General features: G+C 44.3%; 1 protein-coding gene across 1 annotated transcript in view; it reads right to left on the bottom strand.

The window, feature by feature from the left end:
* Positions 1-14,307: 14,307 nt before the first annotated feature.
* Positions 14,308-16,117, bottom strand: part of AP1G1 (adaptor related protein complex 1 subunit gamma 1) — a 38,850-nt gene continuing 37,040 nt past the window's right edge. The window contains exon 23 of the mRNA XM_083164863.1: positions 14,308-16,041. Within this exon, the coding sequence (XP_083020989.1) occupies positions 15,940-16,041 (102 nt within the window). The 3' untranslated portion in view covers positions 14,308-15,939. The remainder of the gene's footprint in view (positions 16,042-16,117) is intronic.

The raw sequence follows: 16,117 nt of genomic DNA, 5'->3' as shown, positions 1-16,117 counted from the left end.
AAATTTCATTTTTTTTGCAGATTTTCAATTTTAATACATTTTTCTAAGGAACACAGTAGATTTTACTAGAGAAATGTGACTAAAAAATGATTCCCCCAATTCTTTTGTTTTCATAAATATCCTATATGTGGCCCTAGTGTGCACGTTGACCAAACCACAGGCTTCATAATAGAAGGAGCACCTACTTGATTTTGGAGCCTCCTTTTTATGAGATTATTTTTTAGGCACCATGTAGGTTTCTAGGCACCATAAGATGCTAAAAGTTAGGAACCCCCCCACAAGTGACCCCATTTTGCAAACTACACCCCTCAGGGAATTCATCTAGGGGTATAGTGTACATTTCAAACCCCCAGGGGTTTCACTAATTTTGGTACAACTGGGCTGTGAAAATGAAAAATTACATTTTTTTTACACAAAAATGCAGTTCTGGCTCAAAATTTTTAATTTTCACAAGAAATGAAGGAGACAAAGCACCCCAAAATCTGTGCCCCAATTTCTCCCAAGTACGGCAATGCCTCATATGTGACCAAAAAATACCATTTGGGTGCATGGCAGGACTCAGAAGGGAAGGAGTGATTTTTGGATTTTGCAGCACAGATTCTGGTGGAATGAATGGTGGGTGCTATGTCGCATTAGCAAGACCCCCCAAGCACCAATACAGTGGAACCCCCCCACAAGTGACCCCATTTTGCAAATTACACCCCTCAGGGAATTCATCTAGGGGTATAGTGTACATTTCAAACCCCCAGGGGTTTCACCAATTGTGGTACAACTGGGCTGTGAAAATGAAAAATTACATTTTTTACACAAAAATGCAGTTCTGGCTCAAAATTTTTCATTTTCACAAGGAATGAAGGAGACAAAGCACCCCAAAATCTGTGCCCCAATTTCTCCCGAGTACGGCAATGCCTCATATGTGACCAAAAAATACCATTTGGGTGCATGGCAGGACTCAGAAGGGAAGGAGTGATTTTTGGATTTTGCAGCACAGATTCTGGTGGAATGAATGGTGGGTGCTATGTCGCATTAGCAAGACCCCCGAAGCACCAATACAGTGGAACCCCCCCACAAGTGACCCCATTTTGCAAACTACACCCCTCAGGGAATTCATCTAGGGGTATAGTGTACATTTCTAACCCCCAGGGGTTTCACCAATTGTGGTACAACTGTGCTGTGAAAATGAAAAATTACATTTTTTTACACAAAAATGCAGTTCTGGCTCAAAAATTTTCATTTTCACAAGGAATGAAGGAGACAAAGCACCCCAAAATCTGTGCCCCAATTTCTCCCGAGTACGGCAATGCCTCATATGTGACCAAAAAATACCATTTGGGTGCATGGCAGGACTCAGAAGGGAAGGAGTGATATTTGGATTTTGCAGCACACATTCTGGTGGAATGAATGGTGGGTGCTTTGTTGCATTAGCAAGACCCCCGAAGCACCAATACAGTGGAACCCCCCCACAAGTGACCCCATTTTGCAAACTACACCCCTCAGGGAATTCATCTAGGGGTATAGTGTACATTTCAAACCCCCAGGGGTTTCACCAATTGTGGTACAACTGGGCTGTGAAAATGAAAAATTACATTTTTTACACAAAAATGCAGTTCTGGCTCAAAATTTTTCATTTTCACAAGGAATGAAGGAGACAAAGCACCCCAAAATCTGTGCCCCAATTTCTCCCGAGTACGGCAATGCCTCATATGTGACCAAAAAATACCATTTGGGTGCATGGCAGGACTCAGAAGGGAAGGAGTGATTTTTGGATTTTGCAGCTCAGATTCTGGTGGAATGAATGGTGGGTGCTATGTGGCATTAGCAAGACCCCCGAAGCACGGTGAAATGATGAACCTAATAATCCATAGATGTGTGGTATATTTTAAAACACTCCTTTATACATAGGCCGGGTTTGTCGGGGCAAGTTTCACAGTGGAAAATAGTATCCTTTCTTATTCCCTTTTTATAGCAAACTTTGCACCTTTTTTGTGTCCTGCCCTTTTTTGCAGTGGAGGGGATTTCGTTAGGAAAATGCTGCCCTGGTACAATACGGGGGCCAGTACTAGAAGTACTGGGGCCCTCTGCCTGCTGGTTCCCAAATATTAGGCCCTTTATGACTTCCTCTTGAAAGTGCATAAATGTCCCCCTCTGGCTGGTAGAACGGAATAGCACGTAAGCGTTATACAGTGCCATCTGGATGATATACACGGCCAGCTTCTTGTACCAGATTTTTGTTTTCCGCAGGGCACTGTACGGCTTCAGTACCTGATCTGAAAGATCCACTCCGCCCATGTACTTATTGTAATCTAGGATACAATTAGGTTTTGAGGTGTGGGTACTGGTTCCTCTTACAGGGACGGAGGTGGTACTGTCTCCATGAATTGTTGTCAGTATAAGGACATCCCTCTTGTCCTTATATTTGACCAACAACATATTTTCGGTGGATTGTGCCCTGCTTTCACCCCTTCTCAGTACTTGGGCAATGTGCGTTTTTGGGAGGCCTCTTTGGTTCTTGCGCACAGTACCGCAAGCTGCTGTACCTCTTGAACCAAGGGCCTTAAACAGGGGGATGCTAGTGTAAAAGTTATCCACATAGAGGTGATAACCTTTATCCAGGAAGGGGTGCACTAAATCCCAGACAATTTTTCCACTAACACCTACGAGGGAGGGGGGGCATTCTGGCGGTTCAATTCTTGAATCCTTCCCTTCATATACCCTAAACCTGTGGGTGTACCCTGAGGTGCTTTCACACAGTTTATACATTTTTATGCCATACCTTGCCCTCTTACTGGGAAGGTACTGGCGGAATTTAACCCTTCCTTTAAAATGTATAAGGGACTCGTCGATACAAATAAATTTTTCAGGGATGTACATCTCTGCAAATTTGGCACTGAAATGATCAATGACCGGCCTGACTTTGAATAGCCGGTCAAAGGTGGGATCATCTCTGGGTGGGCACTGTGCATTATCGGTGTAATGTAAAAATTTAAGGATTGTCTCAAAACGAGTCCGAGTCATGACCATACGGTAAAGTGGGGTGCTGTACAGAACATCTGTACTCCAATATTGCCTAATTTCTGGCTTTTTTACTATGCCCATATGTAACACCAGACCCCAAAACGTCATCATCTCTACTGCATCTACAGGGGTCCACCTAGCAAATGATGACGTGGGGTTTTGAGCAATAAACTGCTGGGCATATAAATTACTTTGGTCCACCATTAAATTTATAAAATCATCAGAGAAAAATAATTTGAAAAAGTCAATTTCTCTGAGACCTGTTGAATCAAATTGGATTCCTGGGATGGCCAAAAACGCAGGAACCTGGGGCTCAAAATTGTCTGGTGGTGGGGTCCATACGGGATCAATCATTTGGGGGGGGGTCTCAGCTGCTCTACGGGGGCGTCTTTGAGGGGGTCCCTCATCACTAGAGGAGGAAGATGAGGTTAAGACGAATCCTTCAAATTCCCCACTTGCATCACTGGCTGTGTCAGAGTCAGAGGCAAGCATGGCATATGCCTCCTCCGCTGAATACATTCTTTGGGATGACATTTGGGATGCCATTTTTATTTTTGTGTTTCTGTAAGTGTAATGTTTCAACACGTGTATAGTGTAGGGGGGGTACAAACTTTATTTCAACACGGGGGGTATGTAGTGTGTAGTGTGTATGTAGTGCAGAAAAAAAAATACTTTATACAGGAATTTGATCCCAATGAAAAAAAAAAAAATTAGATCAACCCTGTGGCAAAAATGCTGATCTGTGATGTACGTCACTCAGCAACTTCAAGGCAGCTTTTGGTACAACCTTGAAGGGGTTAAAAAAAAAAAAAAAAAAAAAAGGTCCTGCGCCAAAAATTGAGCACATTGGTAATGGATGATGTCAGGAAACTTGAAAATAAAAAAAATAGGCCAAAATTTAACGTCTAAAGAAAGAAAAGGCCTTAAAACATTGAAAGAGGATAAAAAACCTCATCATAAAGCCCGCTGACAAAGGGGGTGGCATAGTCCTCCTTAATAAGGGGGACTATGAGGAAGAAATTCATAAACAGCTTGCAGATCAAGACACATACAAAAAGATGAGAGGGAATCCCACCCAAAAAATTATTATCCTCCTTAAAAATTTAACGGATAAATACAGTAGATCTGGAACCCTAACAGAGGACCAAAACAAATTTTTGAACATAGAATGTCCCATAATACCTACCATATACATTCTCCCAAAAATACATAAAAATCCAGAACATCCCCCCGGAAGACCAATTATCTCCGGGGTGGACTCAATAACTTCAAATCTCTCTATGTTCATAGACGTTCACTTACAACCATTGGTGCTGAAAAATCAATCACACCTCAAAGATACTACCGAAGTCATCAGGTTTATTGAGACTGTACAATGGGAAGACAACATGTTCCTCGTCACAGCAGATGTGACATCCTTATACACCATTATAAGTCACATCCAAGGTGTAGAAGCGGTCAAAAGGGCCCTTAACAACAGTGACCTGAACTCAAAACTCAAAAACTTCGTAGTAGAAGGTATAGAGTTCATCTTACAGAACAATTACTTTGTGTTTAAAGATGAATTCTATATTCAAAAGAGGGGCACAGCCATGGGCACCAGGTTTGCCCCAAGTTATGCCAACATCTTTATGGGTTAGTGGGAGACCGATACCATCTGGTCCCACCACCCATATGGGGCAAACCTGGTGTCATGGCGTCGTTATATAGACGACATTCTCTTCTTGTGGAGAGGTGACAGACAAAGTCTAGACACCTTTTGTAATTACTTAAATGACAACAACAAGGGAATCAAACTGTCACTCAATATTAGTAGTGAGCAAGTCAGTTTCCTCGATGTTATTATATATGCAGAGGACAGGGTACTGAAAACAAAAAACTATACAAAACCAACGGATTCTCAAGCATATATCAACCGTAACAGTTGCCATCAAGATAGATGGCTTGAGTCAATCCCGATTGGGCAATTCAAAAGGCTTAAAAGAAATTGCACAGACCCCACGACTTTCCAAGAACAGGCCCAAGGAATGACAGAAAGATTCTTAGAAAGTGGGTATGACCCCCAAAAAGTTGGAATTTCCCGCACACAAGCAGAGGAGTCAGATAGGGTCACCTTACTTGCACCTAAGGAAAAAAGAACCAAAAAAGATGATAAATTTAAATGGTCCTTTGTAACAAATTATTCCTCACAACATCTGGAAATCAAGAAAATCCTAAAAAAACACTGGGATATCCTTAAAAAGGACCCCATTATAGGTGGTGAAATTCCCCCAAAACCAACATGCATTTTCCGAAGGGCGCCCAATTTAAAATCAAAATTGGTAAAAAGTCTATGCCCCACATCACCTAAAAAGGCCGTGATAACATCTACAGGTTTTTATAGATGTGGTACTTGCATTGGGTGTAAAACCGTTAAAAATAATTTTGGGCCAAAAATTACAGAAATCCAAATAAATGTAAAGAAACACCGTATCAGAGAATTTGTAACTTGCCACTCAGTGAACGTGGTATATGCCATCGAATGCACTTGTGGCAAGTTTTATATAGGAAGGACAAGCAGGCCTTTTAAAGTAAGGATGGGCGAACACCTCCGCAATATTCGCAAAGGATTGGAAACACATGCACTACCTATGCACTTTAAAACTCAGCACCAATCCAACCCTGATTGTATAAAAAATTTCTATATAATAAAAAAAATAGAGGGGAATAATAGAGGAGGTGATATGGCAGCCCTATTAGCGAGGAGTGAAATGACTTTAATTTTTAACCTACAAACCCTTATCCCAGGTGGTCTTAACAAAGATTTCGAGCTAAAGTGGTTTATGTAGTAAAAATTTCAAAGGTTTTTATCAATGTTTTTATCCTTTTTCCATTTTAACTTATTTATTACTGAATATCATGAAATTTTTTTTTATATTGCACGCTGTCACTTTAAGAATTTCGTGGATGCACTTAGTCACTTTAAGATACTTATAGAAAATGTTTTGAAAGTATCTAATTTTCATATTTCTTCTACATTTTATATTAACATCGGAGAAATATGCACATTTCCTTATGTTTTGGAGATTAACTGGACGTAACTGAACCATTATAAAGAGCTGGAACGCAGAACTGGCGTTTAACCAGGAAGTAAGATGAAATGGAACGCAAATCGCGTCACATACAGCCGGCGGAACTAGGAGAGAAAAACGTCACTTCCGCCGACGCAGGAGAATCAGCGCTGTGTTCCAAGTCGGATGGACACAAGCAGACGTCACATCCGCCCCGCATCACAGAGAAATTCAGCTGTAACGGGCGCCAGCTGATTGTAACATAAAGATCAGAGGGAGAGGGATAAATTATGGACATTTTGATCCAGCGGAGCACATAGGGATTTAGCTGCTAGGTAATCCATGTCTGGAAATAGGCTCCCCCGAAAGGGGGTATAAATATGTGTACTCATTTACAGCTCCACATGCCTTGAAAAAGAGACCATTGTGGTCTTGAAACGCGTTGGCCATTGGAGCTAGAGGGGTACACACACAAGACCTTCACCGGGAAAGGCTACAGGGACGCCTGGTTTAACCATCTGCCTACTTTGTCTGCATGCCTTGTGGACATTCGGAATCGGTGAGAGTCTGCTGATTTGACCCCCCTCACACTGTTGTTTTTATTATTATTTGCAAATAAAGCGGTATTACACCATACCAGCTTTTCTTCTCTTTTATATACACCACTGGTTGTGAAATTCGGATGAGGTCCGACGGTGACTAACCGCTCCTCCCCAAAGCAATTGAGGTCTGCCGTGAAAAGTAGACCAAAGTACACGGTACGAGGCTGCTTGTTATTGTGTATATAAGAAATCAACACATTGTATCAAAGCGATATCACACCATGCCAGTGTATTAATTGTTTTGCATGTGGAAGCGAAATTGAACACCTGTGGATCTGTCGGTAAAAAGAACCGCTCCCCCCAAAGCCTGTTCGGTCTACCTATTAGTAGACCAGAATATAGGGTACGAGTCCTCCTGCATTTTATTTGGAAAAGGATAATTCTGTGTATTGTTTTATATCTCTAACGATAATGCACTATTGTGGTTTTATTTTTGTGTTTTGGGTACCTACCTGCTGAAAGACACATATAGGATCAGCGCTCAAGAACATTGTCGGTACCCCCTTTTTTTTTACAAATTGTTTCTTGTATGTAAGGTGATACATACTATCTGACAATAATCTAGAGCAACGATCATAGCGCAAGGTTAATCCAAAAACCATCTCTTTCTTGAGCACAGATGTTGGTCAGTAACGTCCGTCACTGAACAGCGCTCAAAGGCAACAGGAATTTGATCCAAAAAAAAAAAAAAAAATAGATCAACCCTGTGCCGAAAATGCTGATCAGTGATGTACGTCACTGATCAGCGCTCAGCGGCCACAGGACACCCACAAAAGCAACGTGGGTGTAAAAACAATTTAAAAAAAATAAACCACAGCACTCTCCAAAAAAAAAAAACAATTTAAAAAAACTGCAGAAAAAAAATTATATCAACCCTGTGCCAAAAATGCTGTTCAGTGATGTACGTCACTGATCAGCGCTCAGCGGCCACAGGACACCCACAAAAGCAACGTGGGTGTAAAAACAAAACCCCACTGCACTCTCCAAAAAAAAAACACTGCAGATCAGTGATGCAGTGATGCAACACTGATTAGCAGTGAGGGGCAGCAGGCACACAACTGTGGGTGCAACCTGACAGGGTATATATATATAAAAAAAAAAACCTGCACCCCCAAAAAGTTGCTGATCAGTTAATTTATACTGATCAGCACAAAAGGGGGGGCAGCAGTCAGTTGCACAGGCAGCACAACCTTTGGTGCAACTGACAGGTGTATATATATATATAAAAAAAAAAACCTGCACCCCCAAAAAGTTGCTGCTCAGCACAGATATACTGATCAGCACAAAAGGGGGGGCAGCAGACACAAAATATAGCACTCTCTATCACTCTCTCTCACTATCTCTCACTATCTGTCACTCTATGACACTGCAGCAGCAGCACACAGGAAGTCACAAGATCCAGGAAGCATCCAGCTGCTGGCAGCACGCTACCAGCGGTGATCAGGTAAGTATCAGGCAAGGATCAGGTCAGTATATCACGACAGATTGGCACGGTGACCGCTCTGCACGCAATTCCAGACCGGAATGGCGTCTGCAGCGCAGTCACCGTTAGTTTAAATCACGCGCCATGGCTGTGATTGGTCCGTCGGTCCGACGGACCAATCACAGCCTTGGGGGCAGGTGGGGTGAGGTGTGGTCATCACCGGTGACCCCCTAACGTCCCCTCACACCCGGCAGTGATTGATCCCTGTGTTACCGAGCGTCTGATTCGCCGGTAACACAGGAAAACGCTGCGATTGGCTGTTCACATTGAACAGCCAATCGCAGCGATCGCCGACGGGGGGGAGGCATCGCCGCCCCCCCTGGGCATGCTGGGACATGTCTGCTATCAGGGACAGCAGACATCGTCCCTCTGTCACCGCGTCCCTAGACGCGGTGACAGTTTAAAGTCATGACGTATATATACGTCATGTGTCGGGAAGTACATCCCGGCCATGACGTATATATACGTCAAATGTCGGGAAGGGGTTAATCTGCTGTTTTTAATTTTATGTTTTTGTATATGGACTTTATCCAAAAATGGACTCCCGATGAACTGAAATCGGTATGAAATTGGATTTCTTATTAAGGATAACAAAAGAATCTTCACAGAGAAAGAAGATCTTCCTTAGCGCTATTACATAATATTGACACTGAGCATGTTTGTTTTTTTTCAATGTTGTTAAATATCGGGTCATGTGCAATATGTAAATTGTGTCTATATCAAAACCGGAAGTAAGATTCCGCGATGTGGAACGCATGGAGGTCCGGAGAATGGAACGCACAAGCGTTCCTTCCGGCGGAAGTGACATGGACTTCCGGTATCGGCGCACAGGAACGGAGGTTCCTTGGCACCCTTTTTGTGCTATTTAAACCCCACCAGCCACGGGAAACATCACGCTTCTGATGAAGGACCAAAAGGTCCAAAATGCATTAAGCTGGTGTTCCCGTGGCTGGTAAAATCACCTGACTTTGTCCAATTGCATTCTGTGGATCATCCTGCTATCTTCAACGCTTGAGAGGTTCCGGAGCCTTGATTTTCGTGGAAGCTACTGGGTGTAACCTCCCACAACGAGTGTCACCGGCTGGTGACTATATGCTTGTTTATGCTGGAAAATTGTGAGTGCCTTAATAAACTGTGTTATCCTTTAAAAAGAGGGTTTGCACGATCAGTTTTTTCGGTACTTATGTAATATCTGGGCTCCCGTTTTTTATTATGACACCGCGTACCCTCGCCACGCTTCGGGCACGGTGGCTCGCTGCGCTCGCCACACTATATAAAATCAACTCCATGCGTAATTGGATAGTAGGGGTATGAAAAAATGGGGTGCATTTAACATGGGAGCCCAGATAATACATAAGTACCGTTTTTTCTTCCCTAGAAAAACCTAGAGGGGAGAAAGGTTAACGCACACTGCATTTTGGAGGATATATACCTCGTCTCGCATTCTGATTGGCTGTGTGGAAAAACACAGAGAGACTTCCTCCTTTACAGTATTGTGGACTTTTATCCTGTGAATCACTATTTATAGTGTAAGTGTTATATGATTGGAGAGCGTCAGGGGTATCGATTCCTTTTTCTTTACTGCCATTTGTACCGAAGGTTGGTGAACCTTCACTATCGTATACCCAGGCAGCCTTCCATCCATCAGCGCAGATTAAGTACATACATCCCAAATTGTCCGCTTATACAGATCCTAGCCAAGGCATTATAAAATGATGGAACAGTCATGTCAGCGCATGTTTCTAAGCAGAAAAACACTTATATTACTCTTATTGCATAACACTTGAATTCCCCCCATAAAGATAAAGAGCAGAGTTAGCATTTTATTATATAGGATAGGACCCAATTTATGTTAGTTAAGGAACCGCACAGCTGCAAGGAAGTGACTGCAATTCTGTGTAATTAAAACTGAAATGCAGCAGGAGGAGTCTCTAGGACCCAGCTGACTGCATTAACATGGATCAGAGTGCTGCATATAACACCACCCAGGCCAATAGGTCTGCGTCAATCATGCTGCGGCAGATGGGGCTGTGATCAATAGCTCATTACCCATTCTGCACATGCGCAGGGCAGGTCTTGAACCTGTGCTACCCCATAACCAGCCCAAAGTGGCTAATTGTTTGATTGTCTCTATCCTAAGGCCCAAACCAAAAATGCATAAAATGTGGAGTTTACCACCAGTTCTACTGTACATCTGCCAATTCCCAAAATACGCTGACAGCAGGATCCACAGGAGGTACCTGAAGGATTCCACATTTAGGACAAGTACTTCAAACCTGTGCAATAAGTGAGAGGTGAGATACTCAGTACATGGTGACCACTGGTCTCAGAGGTTAGGGTGGCCATACATCTACAGATCGATTGTCAGATTAGAACAAAAACCTGGTAATATCTGAACAACCTGTTTTGGCAGTTTTCCAGCATTTCAAAGCAAATGGTCAACTGTCCTTTGCTTTCATCCATTACCAGGTGTTTTTTCCAACCAGCCAGATTGGACAATCGATCTGTAGATGTATGGCCAGCTTTACATTAGAATGGAATTTATAGTATGAGAGCAACTATTTTCCTGGAAGGGATCAGTGACCATTTTCTGGTTCGTGGGTTACAATATTAAGCATTCTGTGGTTTGATGAGCATTTGCAAGCTTGTCAGTTACCGGGTGCCGGACGGCTCCCCGACAGTCGGGATTCCGACAGTCACTACTCAGACGTCGGAATCCCGACTGCTCCCTCGTGGGGGTCCAGGACCCCCATAGAGGGAGAATAAAATAGGTGGCGAGTGCAGCTCACCACCGTGCCCGCAGCGTGGCGAGCGCAGTGAGCCCACAAGGGGCTTCATTGCGCTCCCCACGCTGTGCAGTCGGGATTCCGACGTCGGAGTACTGACTGTCGGGCTATTATACCATACCCCAGTTACCATATAGCTCTGTGTATTAGAACAATGTGTCATTTGTATTTAGGGGACCTTTTAAATAATGTGCGATATGTGTAAAGGGGATGCGGTCATTTGGTCGAATGCATTATGGTCGAATGTCATTACATCGAATCCATTAGGTTGAATTGCTAAAAGGTCGACATGATTCTAGGTCGACATGGGAAAAGGTCGAAATGCTTCTAGGTCGAAAGGTCATTAGTTCGACAGGTCATTAGTTCGACATTGTCTAGGTCGGCATTCACAAAGTTGACATGGGGTTTTTCACTGTTTTTTGAGCCTACATGTGCTGACAGGCGGTATTTCATGCCCTACCATCCACTAGGGCGTGGTGGGAGAATAAAATAGTGTGCCGAGCGTAGCGAGGCACCGTGCCCGACGCATTGCGAGCGCAGCGAGCGATGCGAGGGGATGCAGTGCACTTTAAACTGTGTCCATGTCGACTGTGTTGACATTCAGGTAAAAAAACAGTGAAAAACCCCATGTCGACTTTGTGAATGTCGACCTAGACAATGTCGAACTAATGACCTTGTCGACCTAATGACCTGTCGAACTAATGACCTTTCGACCTAGAATCATTTCGACCTTTTCCCATGTCGACCTAGAATCATGTCGACCTTTTAGCAATTCGACCTAATGGATTCGATGTAATGACATTCGACCATAATGCATTCGACCAAACGATCCCAACCCGTGTAAAGTCATATGGAGGGTCAGGCTGTAACTTCCTCACTCCATTTAGAATCTGACAGCAGATAAGAACCACTTTGCTCATCTGGTCTTTGTCATTTTTGTTATGGGAGAAAGCTAGCAGTACCAGGTGGAAGCACAGAGAAAATATACAGCACAAATAGGGCCGAGTGCTGTAAGTCAGTAACCATTAAGGTCCCCCATACACTATGCGATTTGGGGCCGATTTCACCAGATTCAGATGAATCGGGCTGTGAAATCAGCCTAAATCACACGTGCATCAGGTCAGAGTCCGGAATAAATAAACGCGACAGGGGGCCAGAGAGCCAGGTAGCTCTCTCAGCCGATCACTGGCTTGCACATTCATTTGTATGTTTTTGGGGTTTTTTTGTGTGCGCCCGGCTTCCCCTACCCAGCTCTCTGGTCCCCTTGCCACGTTCACCGCCTACTACCTCTGCGTCCCCTGACTGGCTCTCAGTGAACAGGTCACCTATGGGTAGGGTCAGTGGCTGAATCAGGGGGAGGGGGGGGGGGCTGTTTCCACCATGCTGTCTGCAGCTCTGCGCATGAATCTGCGCCTGCAGCATGCCGGGCTGGGTGTGTGCTCACTGCAACTTGGGGCCCAGGGGCTTGTACAGGGGGGAGAAGACGAGGGGGATACTCAGCCACTCTATACAGCCAGTAGGGGCCGGATCGCCATATACACACGCTGCAGGTGAGTGTGTGCTCACAAGGGGGCTTGGACAGGGAGGGGGGGGGGGGGGAGCAGATGAGGGTGCTAAGAAATACAAGGGTAATACTGCAGCATGCGGACAAAGGCATTGAGGCTTGGCCGCTTGGAAGACACGGAGAGGGAGGCTGAGAGACATTTAGAGGAGGCTAAAAAAGAGAGAGAGGCTGAGGAAAAATAAAAGACACAGGGTTGGGCAGCTGAAAGAGGGAGGCTGAGAGACACAGGAAAGGGGAGCCGACGTTGGGAGCTGAATGACATAAGGGAAGGAGGCACAAGGAAAGGAGGCTGAACAACACAGGGAAGGGAGGCTAAGAGACATTAAGGAGGCTGGAAGCCATAGTGAGGCTGTAAGACACAAGAGAGGGAGGTTGGGACGCACAGAGGGGGGTGTGACAGGAGGCTGGAGTGGGTAGAGGAGACAGAAAGTGACACAGGGCATGGGACTTGTTGAACCTTTATGACATTGATTATATTCCTGAACAAACAGGCATATTCTGGACCAGGGGATCTCCTACATAAATAGTGAATGGAGACTGAAGACGCTGAGTGCCCAGGGAGGATCCATGTCTTCAGAGGTTCCCAAATCCAGAAAAACCAACATATTGCTATGGTGTACAGGTATTTGGAAAGGAAAATTGAGGAATGCTCCTAGAGTGACAAGAAACGGGCAGTGTATTATGCGGACACTCCCCCCGTTTCGAGTGGCCACATCTCTTATTTAATTGCACGTGCGCAGTCGGCACACTTAAAGTACCACTAGAGGCATTTGATGTACCTGCCCCATTTCCCACAACATCACCCCAGATACATTCATTGTCACCTACCACTAGGACACAAAAACTTTTCCAAAAGAATCCCCCCTCCCTATTTTGGTGCCCCCACCCCCTGTCCTTTTCCCTGGATCCACCCCTGGGTAGGGGGTTACCATAAAATCCCTTTATTCAGGGACACATGAATTACACAAGTTCTGTGGCTGGCTAAATTCAAGCATTTCATCTGGCAGCCACGTAACCTGTGCAAATAAGTATGCCATATTAAAGGGATAGTACGTTAACCCAATTTAAGAGGAACATTAAAAAAAAAAAAATTGAAAACACAAAAAAAAACAGTCAGCCAGTGTATTTTACTGCGGAAATCCCTATACAAAATGGGTTGGGATCATTTGGTCTATTGCATTACGGTCAGAAAGTCATTAGGTCGAATCCATTAGGTCGACATGCTAAAAGGTCGACATGACTCTAGGTCGACATGGGAAAAGGTCGACATGATTCTAGGTCGAAAGGTCATTAGTTCGACAGGTCATTAGTTCGACAAGGTCATTATGTCGACATTCACAAGGTCGACATGGGGTTTTTCACTGTTTTTTTTTACCTAAATGTCAACACAGTCGACATGGACACAGTTTAAAGTGCACTGCATCCCCTCGCATCGCTCGCTGCGCTCGCTATGCGTCGGGCACGGTGCCTCGCTACGCTCGGCACACTATTTTATTCTCCCACCACGCCCTAGTGGATGGTAGGGCATGAAATACCGCCTGTCGGCACATGTTGGCTCAAAAAACAGTGAAAAACTCCATGTCGACCTTGTGAATGTCGACATAGACAATGTCGAACTAATGACCTTGTCGAACTAATGACCTTTCGAACTAGAATCATGTCGACCTTTTCCCATGTCGACCTAGAGTCATGTCGACCTTTTAGCATGTCGACCTAATGGATTCGACCTAATGACTGTCGACCATAATGCAGTAGACCAAATGACTGCATCCCACAAAAATTTTGAATTAGCAGAATACTACATTCAAAAAGTCAGGAGATTTTTTTATTTATTTTTTTATTCTTTATTAGTCACTTTTCATAATTTGTTTCAACCAAAAGACGATAATACACAGCAGTCTAAGTAACCCATGAAAAATGTATACACCCTTAATTCTCCCCAATGACTTATTTTTTACAAGTTTGCTTTTACATCTCAAAAATAAGTCTGCGATAATTAGCAGTTCGTTATCCACCCCACTCACAGATGGAAGCTGAATGTTCCTTTCAATGAGGCCACCAGGGGGATCTTAAGAAAATTGTAACTTACTGGAACAGCAAAGGAGAAAAAAAAATGGACTTTACAGGCTGAGCCAGGAGGCTCAAAAATAAAATAAAAACAGAGTACCAACATGTGACAAATAAAATGACTGGCCGGACCCGAAGAGACAGGGCCGACGCGCCTGGAGGGGAAACTTAGCGTATTGGCTCTCGCCTCCTTCCCTGCATCCGCCTGTTTGTTCTTAATGGATTATCCAAGCTGCTTTCATTTTCTCCTTAAACCAGTGAAGCCAATAAAAATGTCCATCTAAAGGCCTGCAGGCTTCAGTTCAATGGTGGGCTTGCAGATGAGGGAGAAGGCAGGTCATTCCCAACAACAACCCCACCCCAAGAAGCCAGATGTGGCAGACGCGGCGTCAGGTCCCTCATTATGTACAGAATAATTTCATTTGGGACATGACACTGCTCTACCATTACCGTAGCAGGCACAGGAAACCTATAAATGGTTAAAGACTTAGCAGCTGCAACTAACTGGATTTCAGATACTGTAGGCACCTCTCCTTTAGAGCTGTACAAACTAACTACTGAAAGTCACCGTTTCAGTACCATTAATGCCATAACTACCATACGATCCAAGTAGGACGAGAATTCCAGGATACTTGCTCTTCAAGAGCAATCTTTCTCCTATTCCATATACCCAACAATAGGTCTGTGGGAGGCACTGTAACCTGGACACAGCTCATTGCAATAGTACAACTGTAGGCTTGCAGAAACTACTACCAGGTGCCAAGGGGCAGGCTCAGGAGCTTAGGATAGAGCGAGGCTGCACTTTTGGGGACAGTGGAAAGGATGAGTTTAAATCCGCATAAAGGTGCATTCAAATGTAGGGGAGCAGCATTCATTCCTAGACCCGGGGTATTACCAGTATTCTAAAAACAAGGGGTCCATTCCAAAGAGTACGAAAAGAGCCTTAGGGCAGGTGGTAAATGTAAGGGTGAAAAAAAAAAAAAAAAAAAAAAAAAAAAAAACGATTGGAATGTACAGAGTGAGCCATTGAGGGGGAGGGGGGGGGGGGGGGGGGGGGGGGGGAAGGGGGAGGATAAGAACCAAAACAAAAAACATCCCATGAGATCCATTCAGGGAAAATCAACTAATTCCCGGCGGGAATGGTAGGGGTAGGAGGAGGCATGGCTGCTCCCTCCTGAGCTGAGGGAAGGAGAGACAGCAGCGCCCTTGCCTCGCTTTCGTTGTTTCACTCAGTTGCAGCATGTCCCCCTCAACCTCTTCTCCTACCCCAAGGCCCAAAAGTGCAATCATTGGCAATCCGTGGGGCAGAGGCTCAAGACCAGAGTTCCTTCATCTTGGGTTGGGGGGTGTGAGTGCAGATACAGCAACGTCTTTATTGCCAGGACTGAGGGGGGAAGTTGCTCACTTCGGCCAGGTCCTGCATGGCGGAGCCCTTATGATTATATGTCAGCTTGATCCGCATGCGCAGCTGTTGCTGTGGAGGAAATAAAAAAATAAATATAAAAAAAAAAAAAAAAAAAAAAAACACACAGGTCTAAGCGTTAAGGAAG

The sequence above is a fragment of the Crinia signifera genome, chromosome 11 (genome assembly GCF_055691185.1).
Source record: "Crinia signifera chromosome 11, ASM5569118v1, whole genome shotgun sequence".
Taxonomy (NCBI): domain Eukaryota; kingdom Metazoa; phylum Chordata; class Amphibia; order Anura; family Myobatrachidae; genus Crinia; species Crinia signifera.
Note: the sequence above shows the minus strand (reverse complement) of the source record. Positions and strands in the feature narration are given on the sequence as shown.